The 15936-nt window shown below is 40.9% G+C and overlaps 1 protein-coding gene and 1 pseudogene across 1 annotated transcript; both read left to right on the plus strand.

Moving 5' to 3' along the window:
* The first annotated feature begins 1273 nt into the window (after positions 1–1273).
* On the plus strand, positions 1274–2278 carry LOC149273366 (putative G protein-coupled receptor 132 pseudogene; annotated as a pseudogene).
* Positions 2279–13525: 11247 nt separating this feature from the next.
* On the plus strand, positions 13526–14263 carry LOC149273367 (cell division cycle-associated protein 4-like). Its single transcript, XM_089506411.1, has one exon. The coding sequence runs from the start codon at positions 13526–13528 to the stop codon at positions 14261–14263; it is 738 nt and encodes a 245-aa protein (XP_089362537.1).
* Positions 14264–15936: the final 1673 nt, after the last annotated feature.

The following is a 15936-nucleotide window of genomic DNA, read 5'->3' on the forward strand; positions in this document are numbered from 1 at the left end:
TATAACCCCAGCACTGTATACAGTAATATAACCCCAGCGCTGTATACAGTAATAACACCCAGCGCTGTATACAGTAATTACCCTCAGCGCTGTATACAGTAATATAACCCCAGCGCTGTATACAGTAATAACCCCCATCACTGTATACAGTAATAACCCCCAGCACTGTATACAGTACTGAAACATGGATTAGGCAAACAGTTGACAATAATGTAAACCAATAATATACATAAATTTTACATTTTATGAAATGAATTATAAAAACATAATAATCAATTTTCCAGAAGTATTTTTGTTACTAAAAATAAAACTATAAAAACTTTATATTATCTACTTCCTGTCCTCTTTTCCTCTTTCAAAGGTTGTTTTGCGTTCCCAGGGTAATTTCACTTCCTAATACGCTCAAACTTTCCTCTTCAACACTTCTGTTACAGCACCATACAGAGAATGTTATTTCAATGACATCATGAGCCCAGGGCAGAGGCGTAGCTAGCTCCTTTTGTGCCCAAGGCAGAAATTGAAAATTGTGCCCCCAGCTATTTTTTTACAGAGGTTGTTTTATTTACACTGCCCTTATACACTGCTTTTACACACACCTGTCCATAAACACACATACACGCTGCCTTTACATACACACCTGCCCATTAACACGCATATACGCATACACATGACTGCCCATAAACACACATATACACATACTGTATACCTTATACATATACTGCCCTTACAATGGCAGGAAAACACTCCTATTGGAATTACTGTGAGCACTTTCTGCATACGCATGGGGGATCTTGCTAGACTACCTCCTCAACCCTCACCGAGCCATCGCTGTTGCTGACTGGCGGTACGTTTATCACGTGGTAGGAGATGTGTTTAGCTGAACACATCTCCTGCACTGAAAATAGCTGGGGTGGTGAAAGCTGACCAAAGGGGGCATTTGGAATGGAGACCACACAAAAATATATATAGGGACCAGTCAGCTGTCATATGCATTAAAGTACATATGATGGCTGGAATGTCTCATTAACCTATAGTTCTCTAGCTTGTTAATAAGCTAGAGCTCCCTTGATGTCCAGGTCAGCCTTAAGCTGGACAAAAACTAGCTAAGAACGAGACCTGGCTAGGGAACTTAACTTAGAAATGAACTTTAACATTGGCCTCACTTTTGTTCCATGTATTACATTCATTTTTTGTTTCTTCATTATTTACAGTTCGCGAATGAATCACAAACTTACGCAAGACACCTACATTTCTCGCGGAACAAAGAAAAAACATGGTCAATATATCTGAAGAAATGGCCATTTGCAACCCACCATACAATGAGAGCGAACAAGGCGTCATAGCAATGTACAGTGTCGTTCTTGTCATTGGATTGCCGGCGAACATCTTGACAACGGTTTTAACGCTGATACAGATACGAAGAAAGAATGTATTGGCTGTCTTCCTCTTCAGTCTCTCTTTAAGTGAACTGATGTACTTGGGGACACTACCTTTATGGATCCTCTATGTAAAAAATGGCCACAAGTGGATATGGGGCCCGATGGCATGCAAGTTTACTGGGTATATATTTTTCAACAATATATACATAAGTATCTTTCTACTGTGTTGCATTTCCATTGATCGCTTCTTAGCGGTGGAATACTCTTTGGAATCCAGAGGAGTCAGACGTCAACGGGTTGCCATTATCACCACTTTTGTTCTGTGCATGCTGGTGGCCTTAACCCACTCTACGACGTTCTTCATCAGTGATGGTGATCCAGAGAAGGGACAAGCCACTTGTTTTGAGACTTTACCAATGGCCCCCTTGATAGCTAATTTTTATTACGCTAGATTTGTAATCGGCTTTCTGATTCCTTTACTAATCCTTATTTATACCAACTACACCATAAAGCAGAGAATTGAAGCAAGTAGTAGCTTCACCGAGCACCAAAAAACAAAAGTAAAGTGCTTGGCCGTGACCATAATAATTATTTTTATGATTTGTTTTGCCCCATACCACATTGTCCTGCTTCTCCGGGCTATCGTCCATTCCTTAAACCCAACCGATTCCTGCGGTTTTGAAGAAAAGGTGTATACCACTTACTCAGCACTTCTCTGCTTGTTAACAATGAACAGCGTGGCCGATCCTTTTATCTATGTCCTAGTGAGTGAAAATGTGAGGAAGGACCTCTACAGAGCGGTCAGAAGTTGGAGAGGAACGCTTTCTGTGAATACCAGAAGTGACAAAAGTCTTCAGCCCAACATTCCGAATTCTACACAGATCACACACCTATCATAACTGGTGGTCCCGTGGTTGCCTATCTAGCTATTATACATATGTTGTTTTGATAATGGGAATTATTAGCAGGACCTAGGAACCTATAGGCATACCTGGAAACTTCCCAGGACAGGCCACCAGGAGCTTTCGCTCTTCTGTGGCTTCATGTGGAGATGAGACAAGACACTGAAGGTGTCCTGAGACCTGGGGAAGCAATGCTTCCTGAAACCTGAAGAGCTCCCAAGTATGCCTATAGGTCCTGTTTTCTGTTAAAAAACACAGATTTATTCAGATTTCCGTACTTTTCCATTTAAAGCCCCCTTTTGAGACCCTGGCCATTGTGTGGCTTATTAATAAAGAACTAGGATTCAGTAATTAACTAGTTACAAAACCCTTTATTTCCAATTTACATATTAACATAGAATTGGACAGCAGATAAGAGCCACTTTGCCCTGTTTTTCTGCTGAATAAATCGCAAACCTTTTAAAGTCCTTGGTCTCATCCTAGATTCGGGATAGGTGTTAAAGTACATGGCAAGAATGTTTAACTTCCCTAACTGTCCCTACGACATCTGCTAGAAGGCTGTTCTACCTTTCTGTTCTACCATCCTTTCCGTAAAGTACCATTTCCTTCTATCTAATGTAAGTTGACTCTTTATGATGCCTAGTTAAATATAAAAATTATTACATTCTCTTTTTTGAAACAGATATTTTCCAACAGAAGAGAAATGGGATGTTAACTTTTAAAATGTATTCTTTGACTTTATGTTAAACTGAGAGATTTTGATTTTTTTTTTTTAAAAAGCAAATGTACCGCTAAAGGGCCAAGTTAATAGAGGAGCGTTTTTCCTATTATATTTATATTTAAGGTATATTTATATGTATGATTTTCAGATAAAAATAACAAAAAATATAAATAAAAAAACCCCGAATTTATTGTTGTAAAATGAAGTGGAGGAGTGTGTGGTACGGAGGAAGGCCTTTCAATCTGATTTTGCACATTTGCTAATAAAACAATATTAGCATCACTTGTTCAAAAGCATCAGATTTTACAAAGTCATATATACACAGACATCATTGTAATAAAAATAAGTGCTGTTTATTTGGGGAACGCATTGCTATACCATTAAAACCATGACTGCAAAATCTAAAATAACATTTTAGAACACACACACATATATATATATATATATATATATATATATATATATATATATATATATATACAGTTATAATGTTCTGACGACTGACAGAGAATAACGCTGATAATCTTGTTATGATGGCACCTGTCGTCCTACAATGGGCAACTTACAGGACTTAAAGGACCTGCTGCTAACGTCTTGGTGCAGAGGTCTAGTAGTCTTCAGAGGTCTAGTGGAGTCCATGCCGCAACGGGTCAGGGCTGTTTTGGTGGCAAATGGGGGATGTACACAATATTAGGCAGGTGGTCATAATGTTCTGGCTGATCGTCGCGTATGTATATATGTATGTATATATATATATATATATATATATATACACAAAAAAAGTATTTTTGTCCTTTTACTGGAGGAATAAAGAAATCAATAAATGAGGTCATTATCCATGCTGGCAGGTTTCTCACAGATACAGGGGTACTTGAAGAGTGGAACTAAAAAATCTAGGTCTCAAGTCAGAGCTGAGCCAAAGCTTATCATGGCTTGTGATGCTGGAAGAGTCCAACGGGACAGGCCCTCTGAATTAAAAGGTCCTGAAGTGTTTAAGGAACCAGAGAAAAAATTAGACAGGGGCGGGCTGGCCCATGGGCCACTCCATGAGACAGAAAGCATTGATGAAAGCAATGCTCGCACATCTAGCAAGAAGCCTCTGAGAAGGTAAAGGGGTGAGGGGAGGGAGTCAGGTAAGGGAGGGAGGCACAGAGAGAGTGATGAGAGGGCAAGGGAGTACGATCAGGCAAGGGGGGAGAGAGAGACACTACAAGAGTTAAGGAATGAGTACGTATGTTAGAGTGTAAAGTGTGTGTTAGCATGAGTGCGCAAGTGTGTGTTGGCATAAGAATGTATTTGTGTGTTAGTATAAGTGTGTATTAGCATATGTGCATATGTAGTTGTGTGTGCTATCACAAGTGTGTAAGTGTGGGTGTTAGCATAAGTGTATATGTAAACATATGTGTTAGTATGAGTGTGTAAGTGTGTATTTTATAGGGAGTGTTGAGTGTATGTGTTAGCATGAGTGTGTTACTATGTTGGAGTGTGTCAGGCATCACCCAGAGTCCTACTGACAGCAAGTTGTGGCTGCCCCTTTAAGAGACCTGGCTGGACTTGAACTCACCTGAAGCCATGGTTATCAGCACACCTGGCCTCGTCAACAGGCTTCAAAGGTCGTGTGTTTTTCCTGCTGGATGTGCTGTCATTCTATGCCTGATTTCCTGGACTTTGACCCCCTGTCTGCTGGCCCTGACCTCTGCGTTACGTTTTGACTCTGCTTCTGGATAACCCCTGTCTGTCCCGCGTGCCTGAGTTGCCCCCGTGCACACTCACACTGCGCAAGTGATTCCTCCATCGTGTCCTGTGTTATTCCGCAAGGGTGTGTGCCATCTCCTGCAACTGGGCTCCAGCTCCTGTTAAGTCCTTACAGAGTGTGTGTTTGTGGAAGTGTGTATAACATGATTGTGTTTGTGTAGGTATGAGTTTTTGCAAGAGTATGTGTGTAAATATGTGTGCCAATGGTTATGTTAGGTAGGATGGAAATGGATGCTTATTCTGGAAATACAGACTATATCCAACCATCAGACCAAGGTTATTGCCTTGGTGTCACACTTGGTGTCACCCTGCTCTCTCCTTCATCCTTCACATCCAGTCTCTCTACAAATTCTGCCGCCTTCACCTGAAAAACATATCTCGAATCCACCTATTTCCCACCAAGAAACAACAAAAATATTAATCCACTCCCTTGTGATATCCCATCTGGATTATTGCAACTCCCTACTAACTGGTCTCCATCTCTCCCGCCTTTCACCGCTCCAACCGGTCCTCAACACTGCAGCTCGATTAATCTTTCTCTGTCACCGTTCCTCATCTGCCGCTCCTCTCCTTTCACTTCCCACTCAACCGACTAGATTGTAAGCTCCCAAGAGCAGGGCCCTCTTCTCCTTTTGTACTTATTTATTATTGTTTGTGATTTGAAATTTATCCTACCGACTCTGATTGTCAAGCGCTACGGAATCTGCTGGCGCCATATAAATAAATGTGATGTAATAGGAGTCATTAATCAGCGTATTCCAAATACTGTAATTTAGAAAACAGACACTAGGGGTCAGTATTCTCCAACCAATGAAACAGACTCCGCCTGCTGTGCCAAGTCATTGGTTCATATGAATTGAGATGCTGGGAAATTATTAATTATTAAGTATATTAAAAATGAATGAGACACCATTATGATATGTATATGAATTTTTAACAAGGAGCAAAAGTCTTGAATTCTACACATCTTTTAGTGTTCTGGAATGCAGAATTCAAGGATTCTCTTTTTTGTTCTGGTCTAAAACCCACTGACATTTCAGCAAAGTAGTATAGTATGATTATGGGGGATCTCCCTTTGTTGGAAAGGGACCCATTTCATCTCCTACAGTTGATCCTTTTTAACAGTTATTGTCATGGTTCTTCCTTATATTTAAAAATTAATTGAGCTGAGTCCGCCAACAGAGTCGACCAACTAAGTCATCAACATCCCCGAATAGCGCAATAGATGCGTTGTTATCAGACAATATTATTTGATAATAGTTAAGTTTAGAAACGTAAAGGAAAAAATTGTTGGACTTTCACTTACTAAAATATACCTTGTTTATAAATGTTTATGTTGTTGTTTTTTTATTGAGTGGGCAACAGCTAAAACATTAATTAAATGATAATATATATATATATATTGTATCTCATTTATCTAAAATCAAAACAAAAAATATACTTTTACAAAGCAATAATTGGTTATGTTCCAATGGAACATATTCAATATTTAATTACCCATGTATTTATAACTATGTACATATTAAACCACAATTATTAAAAGCAGCCATAAGGTCCGATCTTTTTTGGTTTATTTTTCTATTTTCAGTTTCATTATTTTACTAATGTACTAAAACAGAATATACATTTCTGTTTGACAAAGATACAAGAGATTCATTTTACACAAATTTAGACTTGATACTTGTAAATTTACATATGACTTACAGTGTTTCAAGCTAGTCGAGGATTGTATTATTATTTTTATTTATTTTATTATATTAATTATAATCAACGTCATTTGTTTTTTCTAAAAATTATATATTTTTTGAAATGTTACATACTATTTGACAAAAATAATGTATGATAATATGTATTCTTATTTTAATAGGATGTAATTCATTGTCAATATATACAAAAAAACCCCAAAAAAACAATAAACATTGGGAAAAACGTATTCAGCTGACACTTTTTAATGTTTTAGTTACATGATTCCAACAAATTATAGGCAAAGGAAGCAGGAGGAATACACTGTATTTTGTGGGATGAAAAAATGCATAAATTTTAAAGGAGATCTGGACTGGCCATCTGGCACACGGAGCAAATGCCGGGTCACTGGCCAATAGCACCCCATACTTGCTGGTAGATTGGGTCCTCTAGTGCGCAGCCGTCAGCCACATATTCACACTTGCACTCAGTCTGGGTATTACAATGTAATGTGCATCCATGAGTATCCAGCTGGTATCCACATGTGCATCTGGTGGCCACTGGCTTTAAAGTTCCAGGAACAAAACAGAGCAGAGAGCTCCGAAATTTTTGTTTGTATTTCGTTGTTATTCGCACACAATAATGCAGATGGATTCGTAGAGAAAGAGAGGTCCAGAAACGCTTCATTTTCTCCCTGAATCTTTCTGCGATATTCTCGGCTCTTGGAGTACCTCCGCAAAAGGGCAGAGTCACAGTGCTCACCATAGGGACAGTCTACTGAACTGATTCATCCGGTTCATTGAAAAGAATCAGTTCAAAAGAACGATTTGTTCATGAACTGGACATCACTATCCGGGAGGACTGGTTAACAGAGCTGATACCGGGGAGAAGCAGACGAAGAAGATAGAAAAACAATAAGAACTGGATCTGCAAAAAAGGAGACAGGGACATGAAAGCGGTCGGTGGAGAAGGTAGGGAGACAGTTAGAGTGAGCGTGAGAGACTGAATGATATAATGAATTACAGTGTGAAAGAGACTGAATTAGTGGATGAATGAGAATAAATGAAAGTGTTAAACAGAACAAATGAGAGTGTGTGAGAGCATGAGAGATTGTAAAAGAGTGTGAGAGAGAATGTAAGAGAGGTACGTGATGGTAAGAGACAAAATTTCATTTCTGAATGGAAAAAGCCCTCGGAATTTCATCCGAACAGAAAGGACAGGAAACTAAATTAATCTTCCGCAAAAATGGACCGAAAACAAAACCAAGAATCCTATTCTAGGAATACAGCCCATAGAACTCAGATGATACAACCAGAGTACTAAATAATGCTAAACGCCCCGAGTGGCACAATGTGTGTGTTTGTGTACATGTCCCCCAAGTGTCTCGATTTAGGCGGGACAGTCCTGATTTTGGGTCTCTGTCCTGCTGTCCCGCCTATCCCTTCCTCAGTCCCGCTTTGCAGGGGCAGAGGAAGGGTGAGGCGAGAGCCGTTCTCACCTCAGGTGCAGCTGCGGGGGGCACAGCCGATCAGATCAGGAGCTGCAGCCTGCAGACTAGCTGGGAGATCACGATCTCCCTCTAGTCGGCTCAACATTACGGAGTGTGAGGTCTGTCACTTCAGACCTCGCTTTACTGCTCCCTCATCACTACATATATATGACGTCATCCCTGCGCTCTACAGCAATAGACGGCGCATAGTGATGAGAGAGCAGTAAAGGGAGGTCTGAAGTTACAGACCTCGCGCTCCTACCACAGGATGCAGGATACAGGATGGAGGCAGAAGGATGGTGGAAGAGGTAAGAGATGGGGCGTAAGGGGAGAAAGGGGTGTAAGGGCAGTGTATATGTATGTATGTGTTCGTAAGCTTGTGTGTGTGTGTGTGTATGGGCCGGTGTGTGTAAGACCAGTATAGTATTTGTTAGCTGGTGTGTAAAGGCAGTGTATGTGCATAAGTGTAAGGACAGTGTATGAATGTATGTGTGTGCGTGCGTGCGTGTAAGGGCAGTGTATACGTGTGTGTGTATAAGGGCAGTGTATATGTGTGTTTCAGGACAGTGTATATGTGTGTGTGTAAGGGCAGTGAATGTGTATATGTGTGTGTAAGGGTATACATGTGTGTACATGTATGTGTGTGTAAGGGCAGTGTATGTGTGTATGTGTGTGTAAGGGCAGTCTACATGTATGTGTGTAAGGGCAGTGTACGTGAATATATGTGTGTAAAGGCAGTGTACATGTATATGTGTGTGTAAAGGCAGTGTTTGTGTATATGTGTGTTTATGGGCAGGTCTGTATAAGGGCAGTGTATATGTGTGTGTAGAGGCAGTATATGTGTGTTTATGGGCAGGTGTGTGTAATGGCAGTGTGTAAGGGTCCTGGGGTGTATGTGTATGTGTATGTGTATATGTATATGTGTATGTGTATATGTGTATATGTGTATGTGTATGTGTATGTGTATGTGTATGTGTATGTGTATGTGTATGTGTATGTGTATGTGTATGTGTATGTGTATGTGTATGTAAACCGGTCTATGTATGTTCTGCATATAACCGCTTTACGTTAACAGGCCTCTCCATCACTTTAAAAGACCTCTGATCACTGGGGGAGGCGGGGACTGCGTTAACCCTATCAGTGCCAGGCAAGTAATGAAAGCCGCCTTTGTGCAGCGGGCCGCGAGCGCATTCCCTCCCTGCTGTGATTTAAACACTGTGCCGCACACTCCACCAATAGCAGGGGAGGAGGGGCTTCCAGTCCCATGGAAACTACTACGAGCTCGGCCCAATGGGGGGTGTCGCTGGATGCACGCTCCTCCCCTATCAATTTCGGCACAGAGCGGGAGGCAAAGCGCCGCCGGGTCCTGCTTGGGTAGCTCCTCACAAAGGCTCCGGTGATCTTCCTCGTTGCGGTGCCCCGTTTCCGGGTGTATGTCGCGGGTTGAGCTGACGTCTTACGGTGAGTGTGTAGAAAATGCCCGCTAGCCTGTTTTATTTAAGGCACCACGAATATCCCCTTGTCTCCCGCGGTATCCGTGTGCGTGTATTCGGTGTTAACTAGCCAATTCGTCGAATTGTTCAAGAAAATAAACTGGAGGGACGGAAAACGGTGTCGGGTAACAATGGGTAAATCAAAATGGCGATCACCCCTCCCCCAACTGCTGTTTGTCATGCCTGAGCAATGTGATGACGTCACAGCGAGGGGCCACTGTGTTCCTTCTTCGCTGAGCTCCATTGATCTCCGCGCCGAGCGCTGGGGGGGGGGATAGGGCTTATTCTACAGAATGTTTACGTTTTGTTTCCTCTTAGAACGTTCCATACAGATTTGATACATTGTAATACGCGGTGAATCCTTATCAGGGGTAATAACTGAAGACAGAGCTGCTGTTGGGTTAATGAGCCTAAAGAAGATAGAGAGGAAGGAAGGGAAGCCATGTAGTGGCAAAAGTATCCATAATATTACTACTAATATAATTACATTTTTATGTAGCATAATGGAAAAAGAAGCTAAGCAACTTTACGTTACTAGTAGTAATAAAATGTAGTATTTTTATTTTTTATATCTATATATATATATATATATATATCTCGCTAACAATTCCCACAGTGCTTCTTACAGGCCATATATGTAAAGGGTCGGACAAAACTAGAACTGATAGACTTGGGTAACGAGGGCCCGACTCGCAAGTTTACGATCTAGGGAGGAATGACTGCAGAAAAAGAACGTGAAGAGTTCCGGATCAATTCTCTCCCTAAATGATTAAATAAACCTTTTCAGGTTCCCTGATTTAATTTTAATGTGTTGTATAATTGGGCGAGATCATTAGCAATGCAGACTCTGCGTGCCCTTCATAAATAAAAGGCGATAGTTTAATCCGAGCTTCGTGAATTAACCCATCGTGTGCTAATTATGTAGACGGCTCGCGGCTTTACCAAAGACACCATCCGATCAAAAGTAGCTGGTGGTTTCCAGTTAAATGTCAAAAACAAAATAAATAAATTCTGTTTAATTCGTCATTTCTGTGGCTGGCTCTGTTTTTCTCCGTTTTATGGCTTATGGTACGTAATGCTTGATAAAGCAAACCTTATGCTAACGTCTTGAATGGATTTCGATATCGAATTGATTTCTTTCCCCCGTGTCGTCGGGGCCGAGCGGTCGGTGCGTTCTTGCACTGCGGATTACGTGGGGTTATTTTAACAAGAAAGGGAAAGTGAGTTCCGGGGAATGACAAATATGCAGCATTGGGGGAAAATGTGCTAAATAGGTCTCGTTATCGATGGTACCGTAAATACATGTGTATAGGTCCCCTTCGCTAATTTTCCGCAGTCTCCTATCCATACCTTTAGGGCATAAAGACTAACGTGGCACCCCTGGGGGGGTAATAATGCTAACTCGTCGTAGTGGGTTGTTGGGGTAACGGGTTATTGTGTGAATACTAACATATTAGTAGCCCAACCTATTGCTTTTGTCTTTATTTCAGTATAGGTAATATCTTCCATCTGATCCATATTTTCAAGAGCTCATCTGGATGTATGTATGAATATAGATTTTTATTCACTTGGCTATGGTTGGGGCGCTTAATATCTTCTGCCCTAGCCTGCCGATAGCCCTACCAGATGTTTGCCCCCCCCCGTCCTGAGTTGCACACCTGCTATCACCCATTCTGCTCTATTGTCTGAGAACAGCCGATGAGGACCATGTGAGTTGAAGCTCCGGGGCTTATATCGCTGCACTCAGTTTAGAAGGTCACTAAATCCCTTTTTTCTTTCTTCTATGACGTTTCTGGTAGTTTATAGCGCTTCCCACTGTATACATGTCCCCGATACCGCAGTGAATTATCCCGTGCGAGACACCATTGGGGTTTGGTGTGAACGTGGAGGTAGGTTCATATATTCCGTGCTCCTGTTTCAGCTCCTGTTACACCATGACGTGTGTTCCTCTGCGGCTTGCTTTCAGTCGAACAGACGCCTCATGCAGCTTTATAACTCTGCTGGCATCTCCGTAGAACTGTGAGTTTGCTTTTACCTCCTCTGTAATTCCGTTAGTGTAGCTGCAGTTATTTGGAAGCTTCCCGTTTAGTTTAGAAAATGCTACATTACTTGTTCCTAGTCAAAGAATAGCTCAGCATTGAGATATTGTATGGCGTGTCCATGCATTTGGCCCCTCGGCACAGCCAAGAAATCATGAGAGTATGTGATTTAGTTCTAGTTCCTCGTAAAGAGACTTAATTAGCGTTCTGTCAGACCAGATGTACATATGCCCGGGTATAAATGACATTAAACAATGCTAGCATATCATATGAAATATTATATATTATATAAACCTTTATTAACAGAAGGTTCCATCTTTAACAGTCCAAGCAAGGAGGCGTATGTAAGATAGATCAATGTACAGCGCTACGGAATTTGATGGCGCTATATAAAACAATAAATAAAAAATAATGATCAATGACGCTGCCCTTGGTAGCCTCTGGTAGGGTTAGTTGGCACCTGGATTTATTTGGCCGGGATTAACCATCTGCAGTTAACATTGTATATAGTCAATGGGATTATAGAGGGCTGGAAACTAACCCCCGCTGGCTGCCCATACACACCAGACTTATTATACTTATTTGGGGTTAACTGTCCTTTTTTATATGGAGTAGTTTATACCCGCATTATAAAAGGCACACTATTCACATCCTTCTTCATCCCCCTTCACCATTTACTGCATTGCATCAGCTCCTTGCGGCTGATATTTTCATTAACGTGTAATATTTTACAGTGACATTATTTAAACTCAAAGCATTCCAGCCCTGTCCTTCTGGGCGAGTTTACCCCCTTATGAATAATAATTATATATTGATACCGTGCTCCACTTGCGTGTTCTATAAGAGCTAAAGGGCAACTCCTACCAAATGTTAATAAGCATTAAAATGTTTTTTATTTATCTTGTTTGTTTTTTTAATCTAGCTTTCTCAATGTTTTTGGTTAGCTGTGTATTTTTGTGTATCTGTTCTAGTTCTGTTATTGTAGCCCGATTTTTCTAGACAAACACACTGACTCCTTTTTCACACTGCGCTGTGAAAGGCAGTAGAATGGCTCAGTCTTGCTCACCCAGAGGGACCCTCTGATGAAAGTCTGACGGAAAGGCCTTCTTTAGATAAGCAGGTCTTCGTTAGCGTTGCCACGAAGAATCCGCTCAATGTGGTCTTTGAGCAGGTAATATCTCGCGACCGGCAACCCGCGGTTCCTTAGATAAAAAAAAAAAATTAATAATAATTATTGGAGTGAAATAAAACCCGCTTTTCTTCAGTGTGAAACCAGACAAAAATATTACCTACAAGGAACTTGGTCTTGAAGCAACGAATGTTTTAATAAGGTCCGTGCGCTTCATTCTTTTCATTCAGGTTCACCTGTAGCGTCTGTATTTTTTGGAATTAGATGATTCCGTATCATCCATGTACGTTCTGTTAAAATGTATTGGGGAAGAGATGACGTCATACTGGAGTACATGTATGTGTTTGCAGGCGCTCCCCGTTCGCCGGCTGTGTTTCCTACATGTCTGTTCTAACCGCTATATTTTCGTTTTCTGTGCAGTGCAGAGTTAACTCTCCGGAGTTTCCTGGTACCGTAATCATTTAAAAAACGCTTCTCATTTGAGGATCGTCCATAGTGCTTTAATTGTGCAGTGGATCAAGAATTTCTAAAGCGTCATGCGTTCCCCAGTGCAGCATGTATTTGCCATTGGCCTAGCAAAGGACAGGACCAAAGTTGTATCCCACTTTACTTTACCACAATGTGAAGCTGTAAAAAAACGAAGGACACATTTTAGTTCGTTCACAAGAGGTATTAGTTTGATATTTTAGAGACTAAGTGGTTGTTGATTGCATGTTTTTTTATATAATTTTTTTTTGGTCTTTTGTTTGTGTTTTTGCTACTGAAAATGCAGACGTCTGTTGTGCCAAAAACTAGATATTCCGTTTGTTTCTAAATTTGGGAATTAACATTTTAAATGTTTTTGGTTTTTTTTTTGTCTTTAATTGTGCATTCTAACATTGTTTTTGTGTCCTTTCTCCACCCTCAGCATTCCTTTTACATTTGCCTAGGACACAATGTTTACTAGAGGAATTAAGAGGAAGTGCTTTGATCCCGACGAAGATCTTTCCGAGCCTTTGGCTGACCTGAAGGATGTTCCTTCGTACACGCTGGAACGCCAGTCCCTTCTGGACATGTCCTTGGTGAAACTTCAGTTGTGTCACATGCTCGTCGAACCCAACCTTTGCCGGTCGGTGCTCATCGCCAACACCGTGAGGCAGATACAAGAGGAAATGACCCAAGATGGCAGCTGGCAGTTCTTCGAGCAAAAAATCGAGCAAGTTCCCGCCGACCGTCTGGTGTCCACGGACATCCTTTGTCGTACGTCCAAGGATCTGGATGATGCAAAGAACAATAACGGAGACTATATCACTTATAGCGAAGACTTGGAGGTAGAACAGATTGAGGAAGTCTCGGATATATCGACGATTACTTCGGTGAAACTTCAGAACGCTCAGACTCACCTCTGGGAGATGGACTGCCAGCAAGAAAACAGGGTTTACTTGCAAAAATCTATAGATCACATATTCGAGAGCTTAGAAACCAGAAATACGAGTTCGGTGGAGGAGTTGTTCTCTGAAGTTGACACGTCCTACTACGATCTCGACAGCGTACTGACTGGCATGATGGGGAATACCAAACTAGGTCACTGCGAGATGCTGGAAAACTTTCCTCCCCAGGCGGCAAAACCCACCAATTGCAAAGCAGAGCTTAGCGAGATCGATCATATCGTCGAGATTCTCGTTGAATCCTGAGGCTGGTAGCGTTTGTCGCGTATTACGAATGCAAACGTTCCGAAGATGCGGCATTTCCCGCCGTTCATGCAAATACTTCATTTAATCTAGAGCAGTTTGACAGCAAGGACTTTGTCTAGATAACGTATTCTGTTATGTGAAATGTTAAGTCTTAAGTGTACGGAGGTTAATTCCTTTTTAAAAGGAACTCTTCAAAGTGTGAATGTGGGTGGGCTACCGGTTTGTTTTTCTGTTCAGTCCGTTGTACGAGCCACCATAGGCATTCTGCAATACTTTGCATAGAGGGTCTTTATTCCAAACTCCTCTTTTTCTGGGCTCTGCAGGATAGGATAGCACGGCAGCGCAACACAAATGTGCTTCCTTCGGGGGGGGGGGTTATTTGCCAAAAGTGGGAGTTTGCAGGAGAGTTGCAGTTTCAACCGATTTGATTATGCATTAGGAAGGGCCAATCCTGTAGCTTCAGAAAGGTGGCTTTTGAGAAGTTCCGGTGATGTAAGTATGCATTGTACAGGGCAAGTTAAGCCCTTCTTGCAGGAGAACTTTGCTGAAGAGGTAGCCTTCTATACTGCATAGCGAAGTGGAGCTGAAACGGGTAACTGCTCCTCCGAGTTCCCTCTTAATGACTAAACGGACCATAGTTGTTTAATTTACATAATTGCGTTGTGGGTGATAAAGGCAGTTGTATCAAACCTAGTTCGGTGCTTAACTTAAAAAGATCCTTTTTCTACAGAATGATGGCGGCCTTATGCATACGTGAACATGAAATACGGTCTTGTAATATGTGCCATGGCTACGTTTGCATTCTAATAGGATAATCATATTATCACTATTATTATAGGCGGATACATAGATCTCAACTTTTAGCTTGCGGGTTCCTAAGGTGAATAAGCCATATGATAAGTATTACATGTTTAATATAATTCTTGAGGGTTTCACCGATGTAATATCTGCAATATTTAAAAAAAATTTGTTTTGTTTTAAAGAGAGCTGTTCAACTTTTTATATTTTAGTTTTTTTTTTCATATCGGAAATTCCTATTTATAGGCTGAAGTATAGCAATAACATAGTTCTGAGTAAAACGTAAGTGATGAAACCATTTACAGATTTTCTGTCTGTATCTAATATTACTTACATTAAGTATCTTTATATAAATTTTAATAGATACTGGATAATTTTGCCCATGCTAGATATTTCTGATGGAGTTGGTTTATGTTGTACGGTTTCTGGACAGTTCCTTTCGCTGTGAACTGTAGCACGATGAAGACCAGCTCTAAAATATATATTTTTTTTTTCTCCTCATCTTTTTATTGGCCTATTAGGGTAGTAGATTCAGGAATTAGCCTGACACTAATGCTGTGCTTACATGAAACTACCTGCAATCGCTTACAATTTTTTGTTGTTCAAGGTGCTGTTCCATCTACTCCGCTAAATGTTACACTTTTTTATAAAAAGAATGCAGCGTCAAAAACACAGTTTCTGGTACAGTCACGTCTAAATGTTAAAATTTGTTACAAATTTTTTCAGGAACCCTTGTCATATGATGCAGAAGCCGGAACTGATGGGTTGTTCCCATAGAAACCGAAAAGTGTTTTGGTTTTTTTTTTGTTTGCTGTTGAAACTTAATTGTTTAGTATGCAGGAATAATAATATTTTGGAACGGCACTTTAAATAAC

Source organism: Sceloporus occidentalis, unplaced genomic scaffold (assembly GCF_023333645.1).
Source record: "Sceloporus occidentalis isolate IW3139 unplaced genomic scaffold, rSceOcc1.0.p SCAF_383, whole genome shotgun sequence".
In the NCBI taxonomy this organism is placed as follows: domain Eukaryota; kingdom Metazoa; phylum Chordata; class Lepidosauria; order Squamata; family Phrynosomatidae; genus Sceloporus; species Sceloporus occidentalis.

What these genes read in the sequence shown, in the direction of transcription:
- LOC149273367 (XM_089506411.1), top strand. Translation starts at nt 13,526, where the DNA reads ATGTTTACTAGAGGAATTAAGAGGAAGTGCTTTGATCCCGACGAAGAT.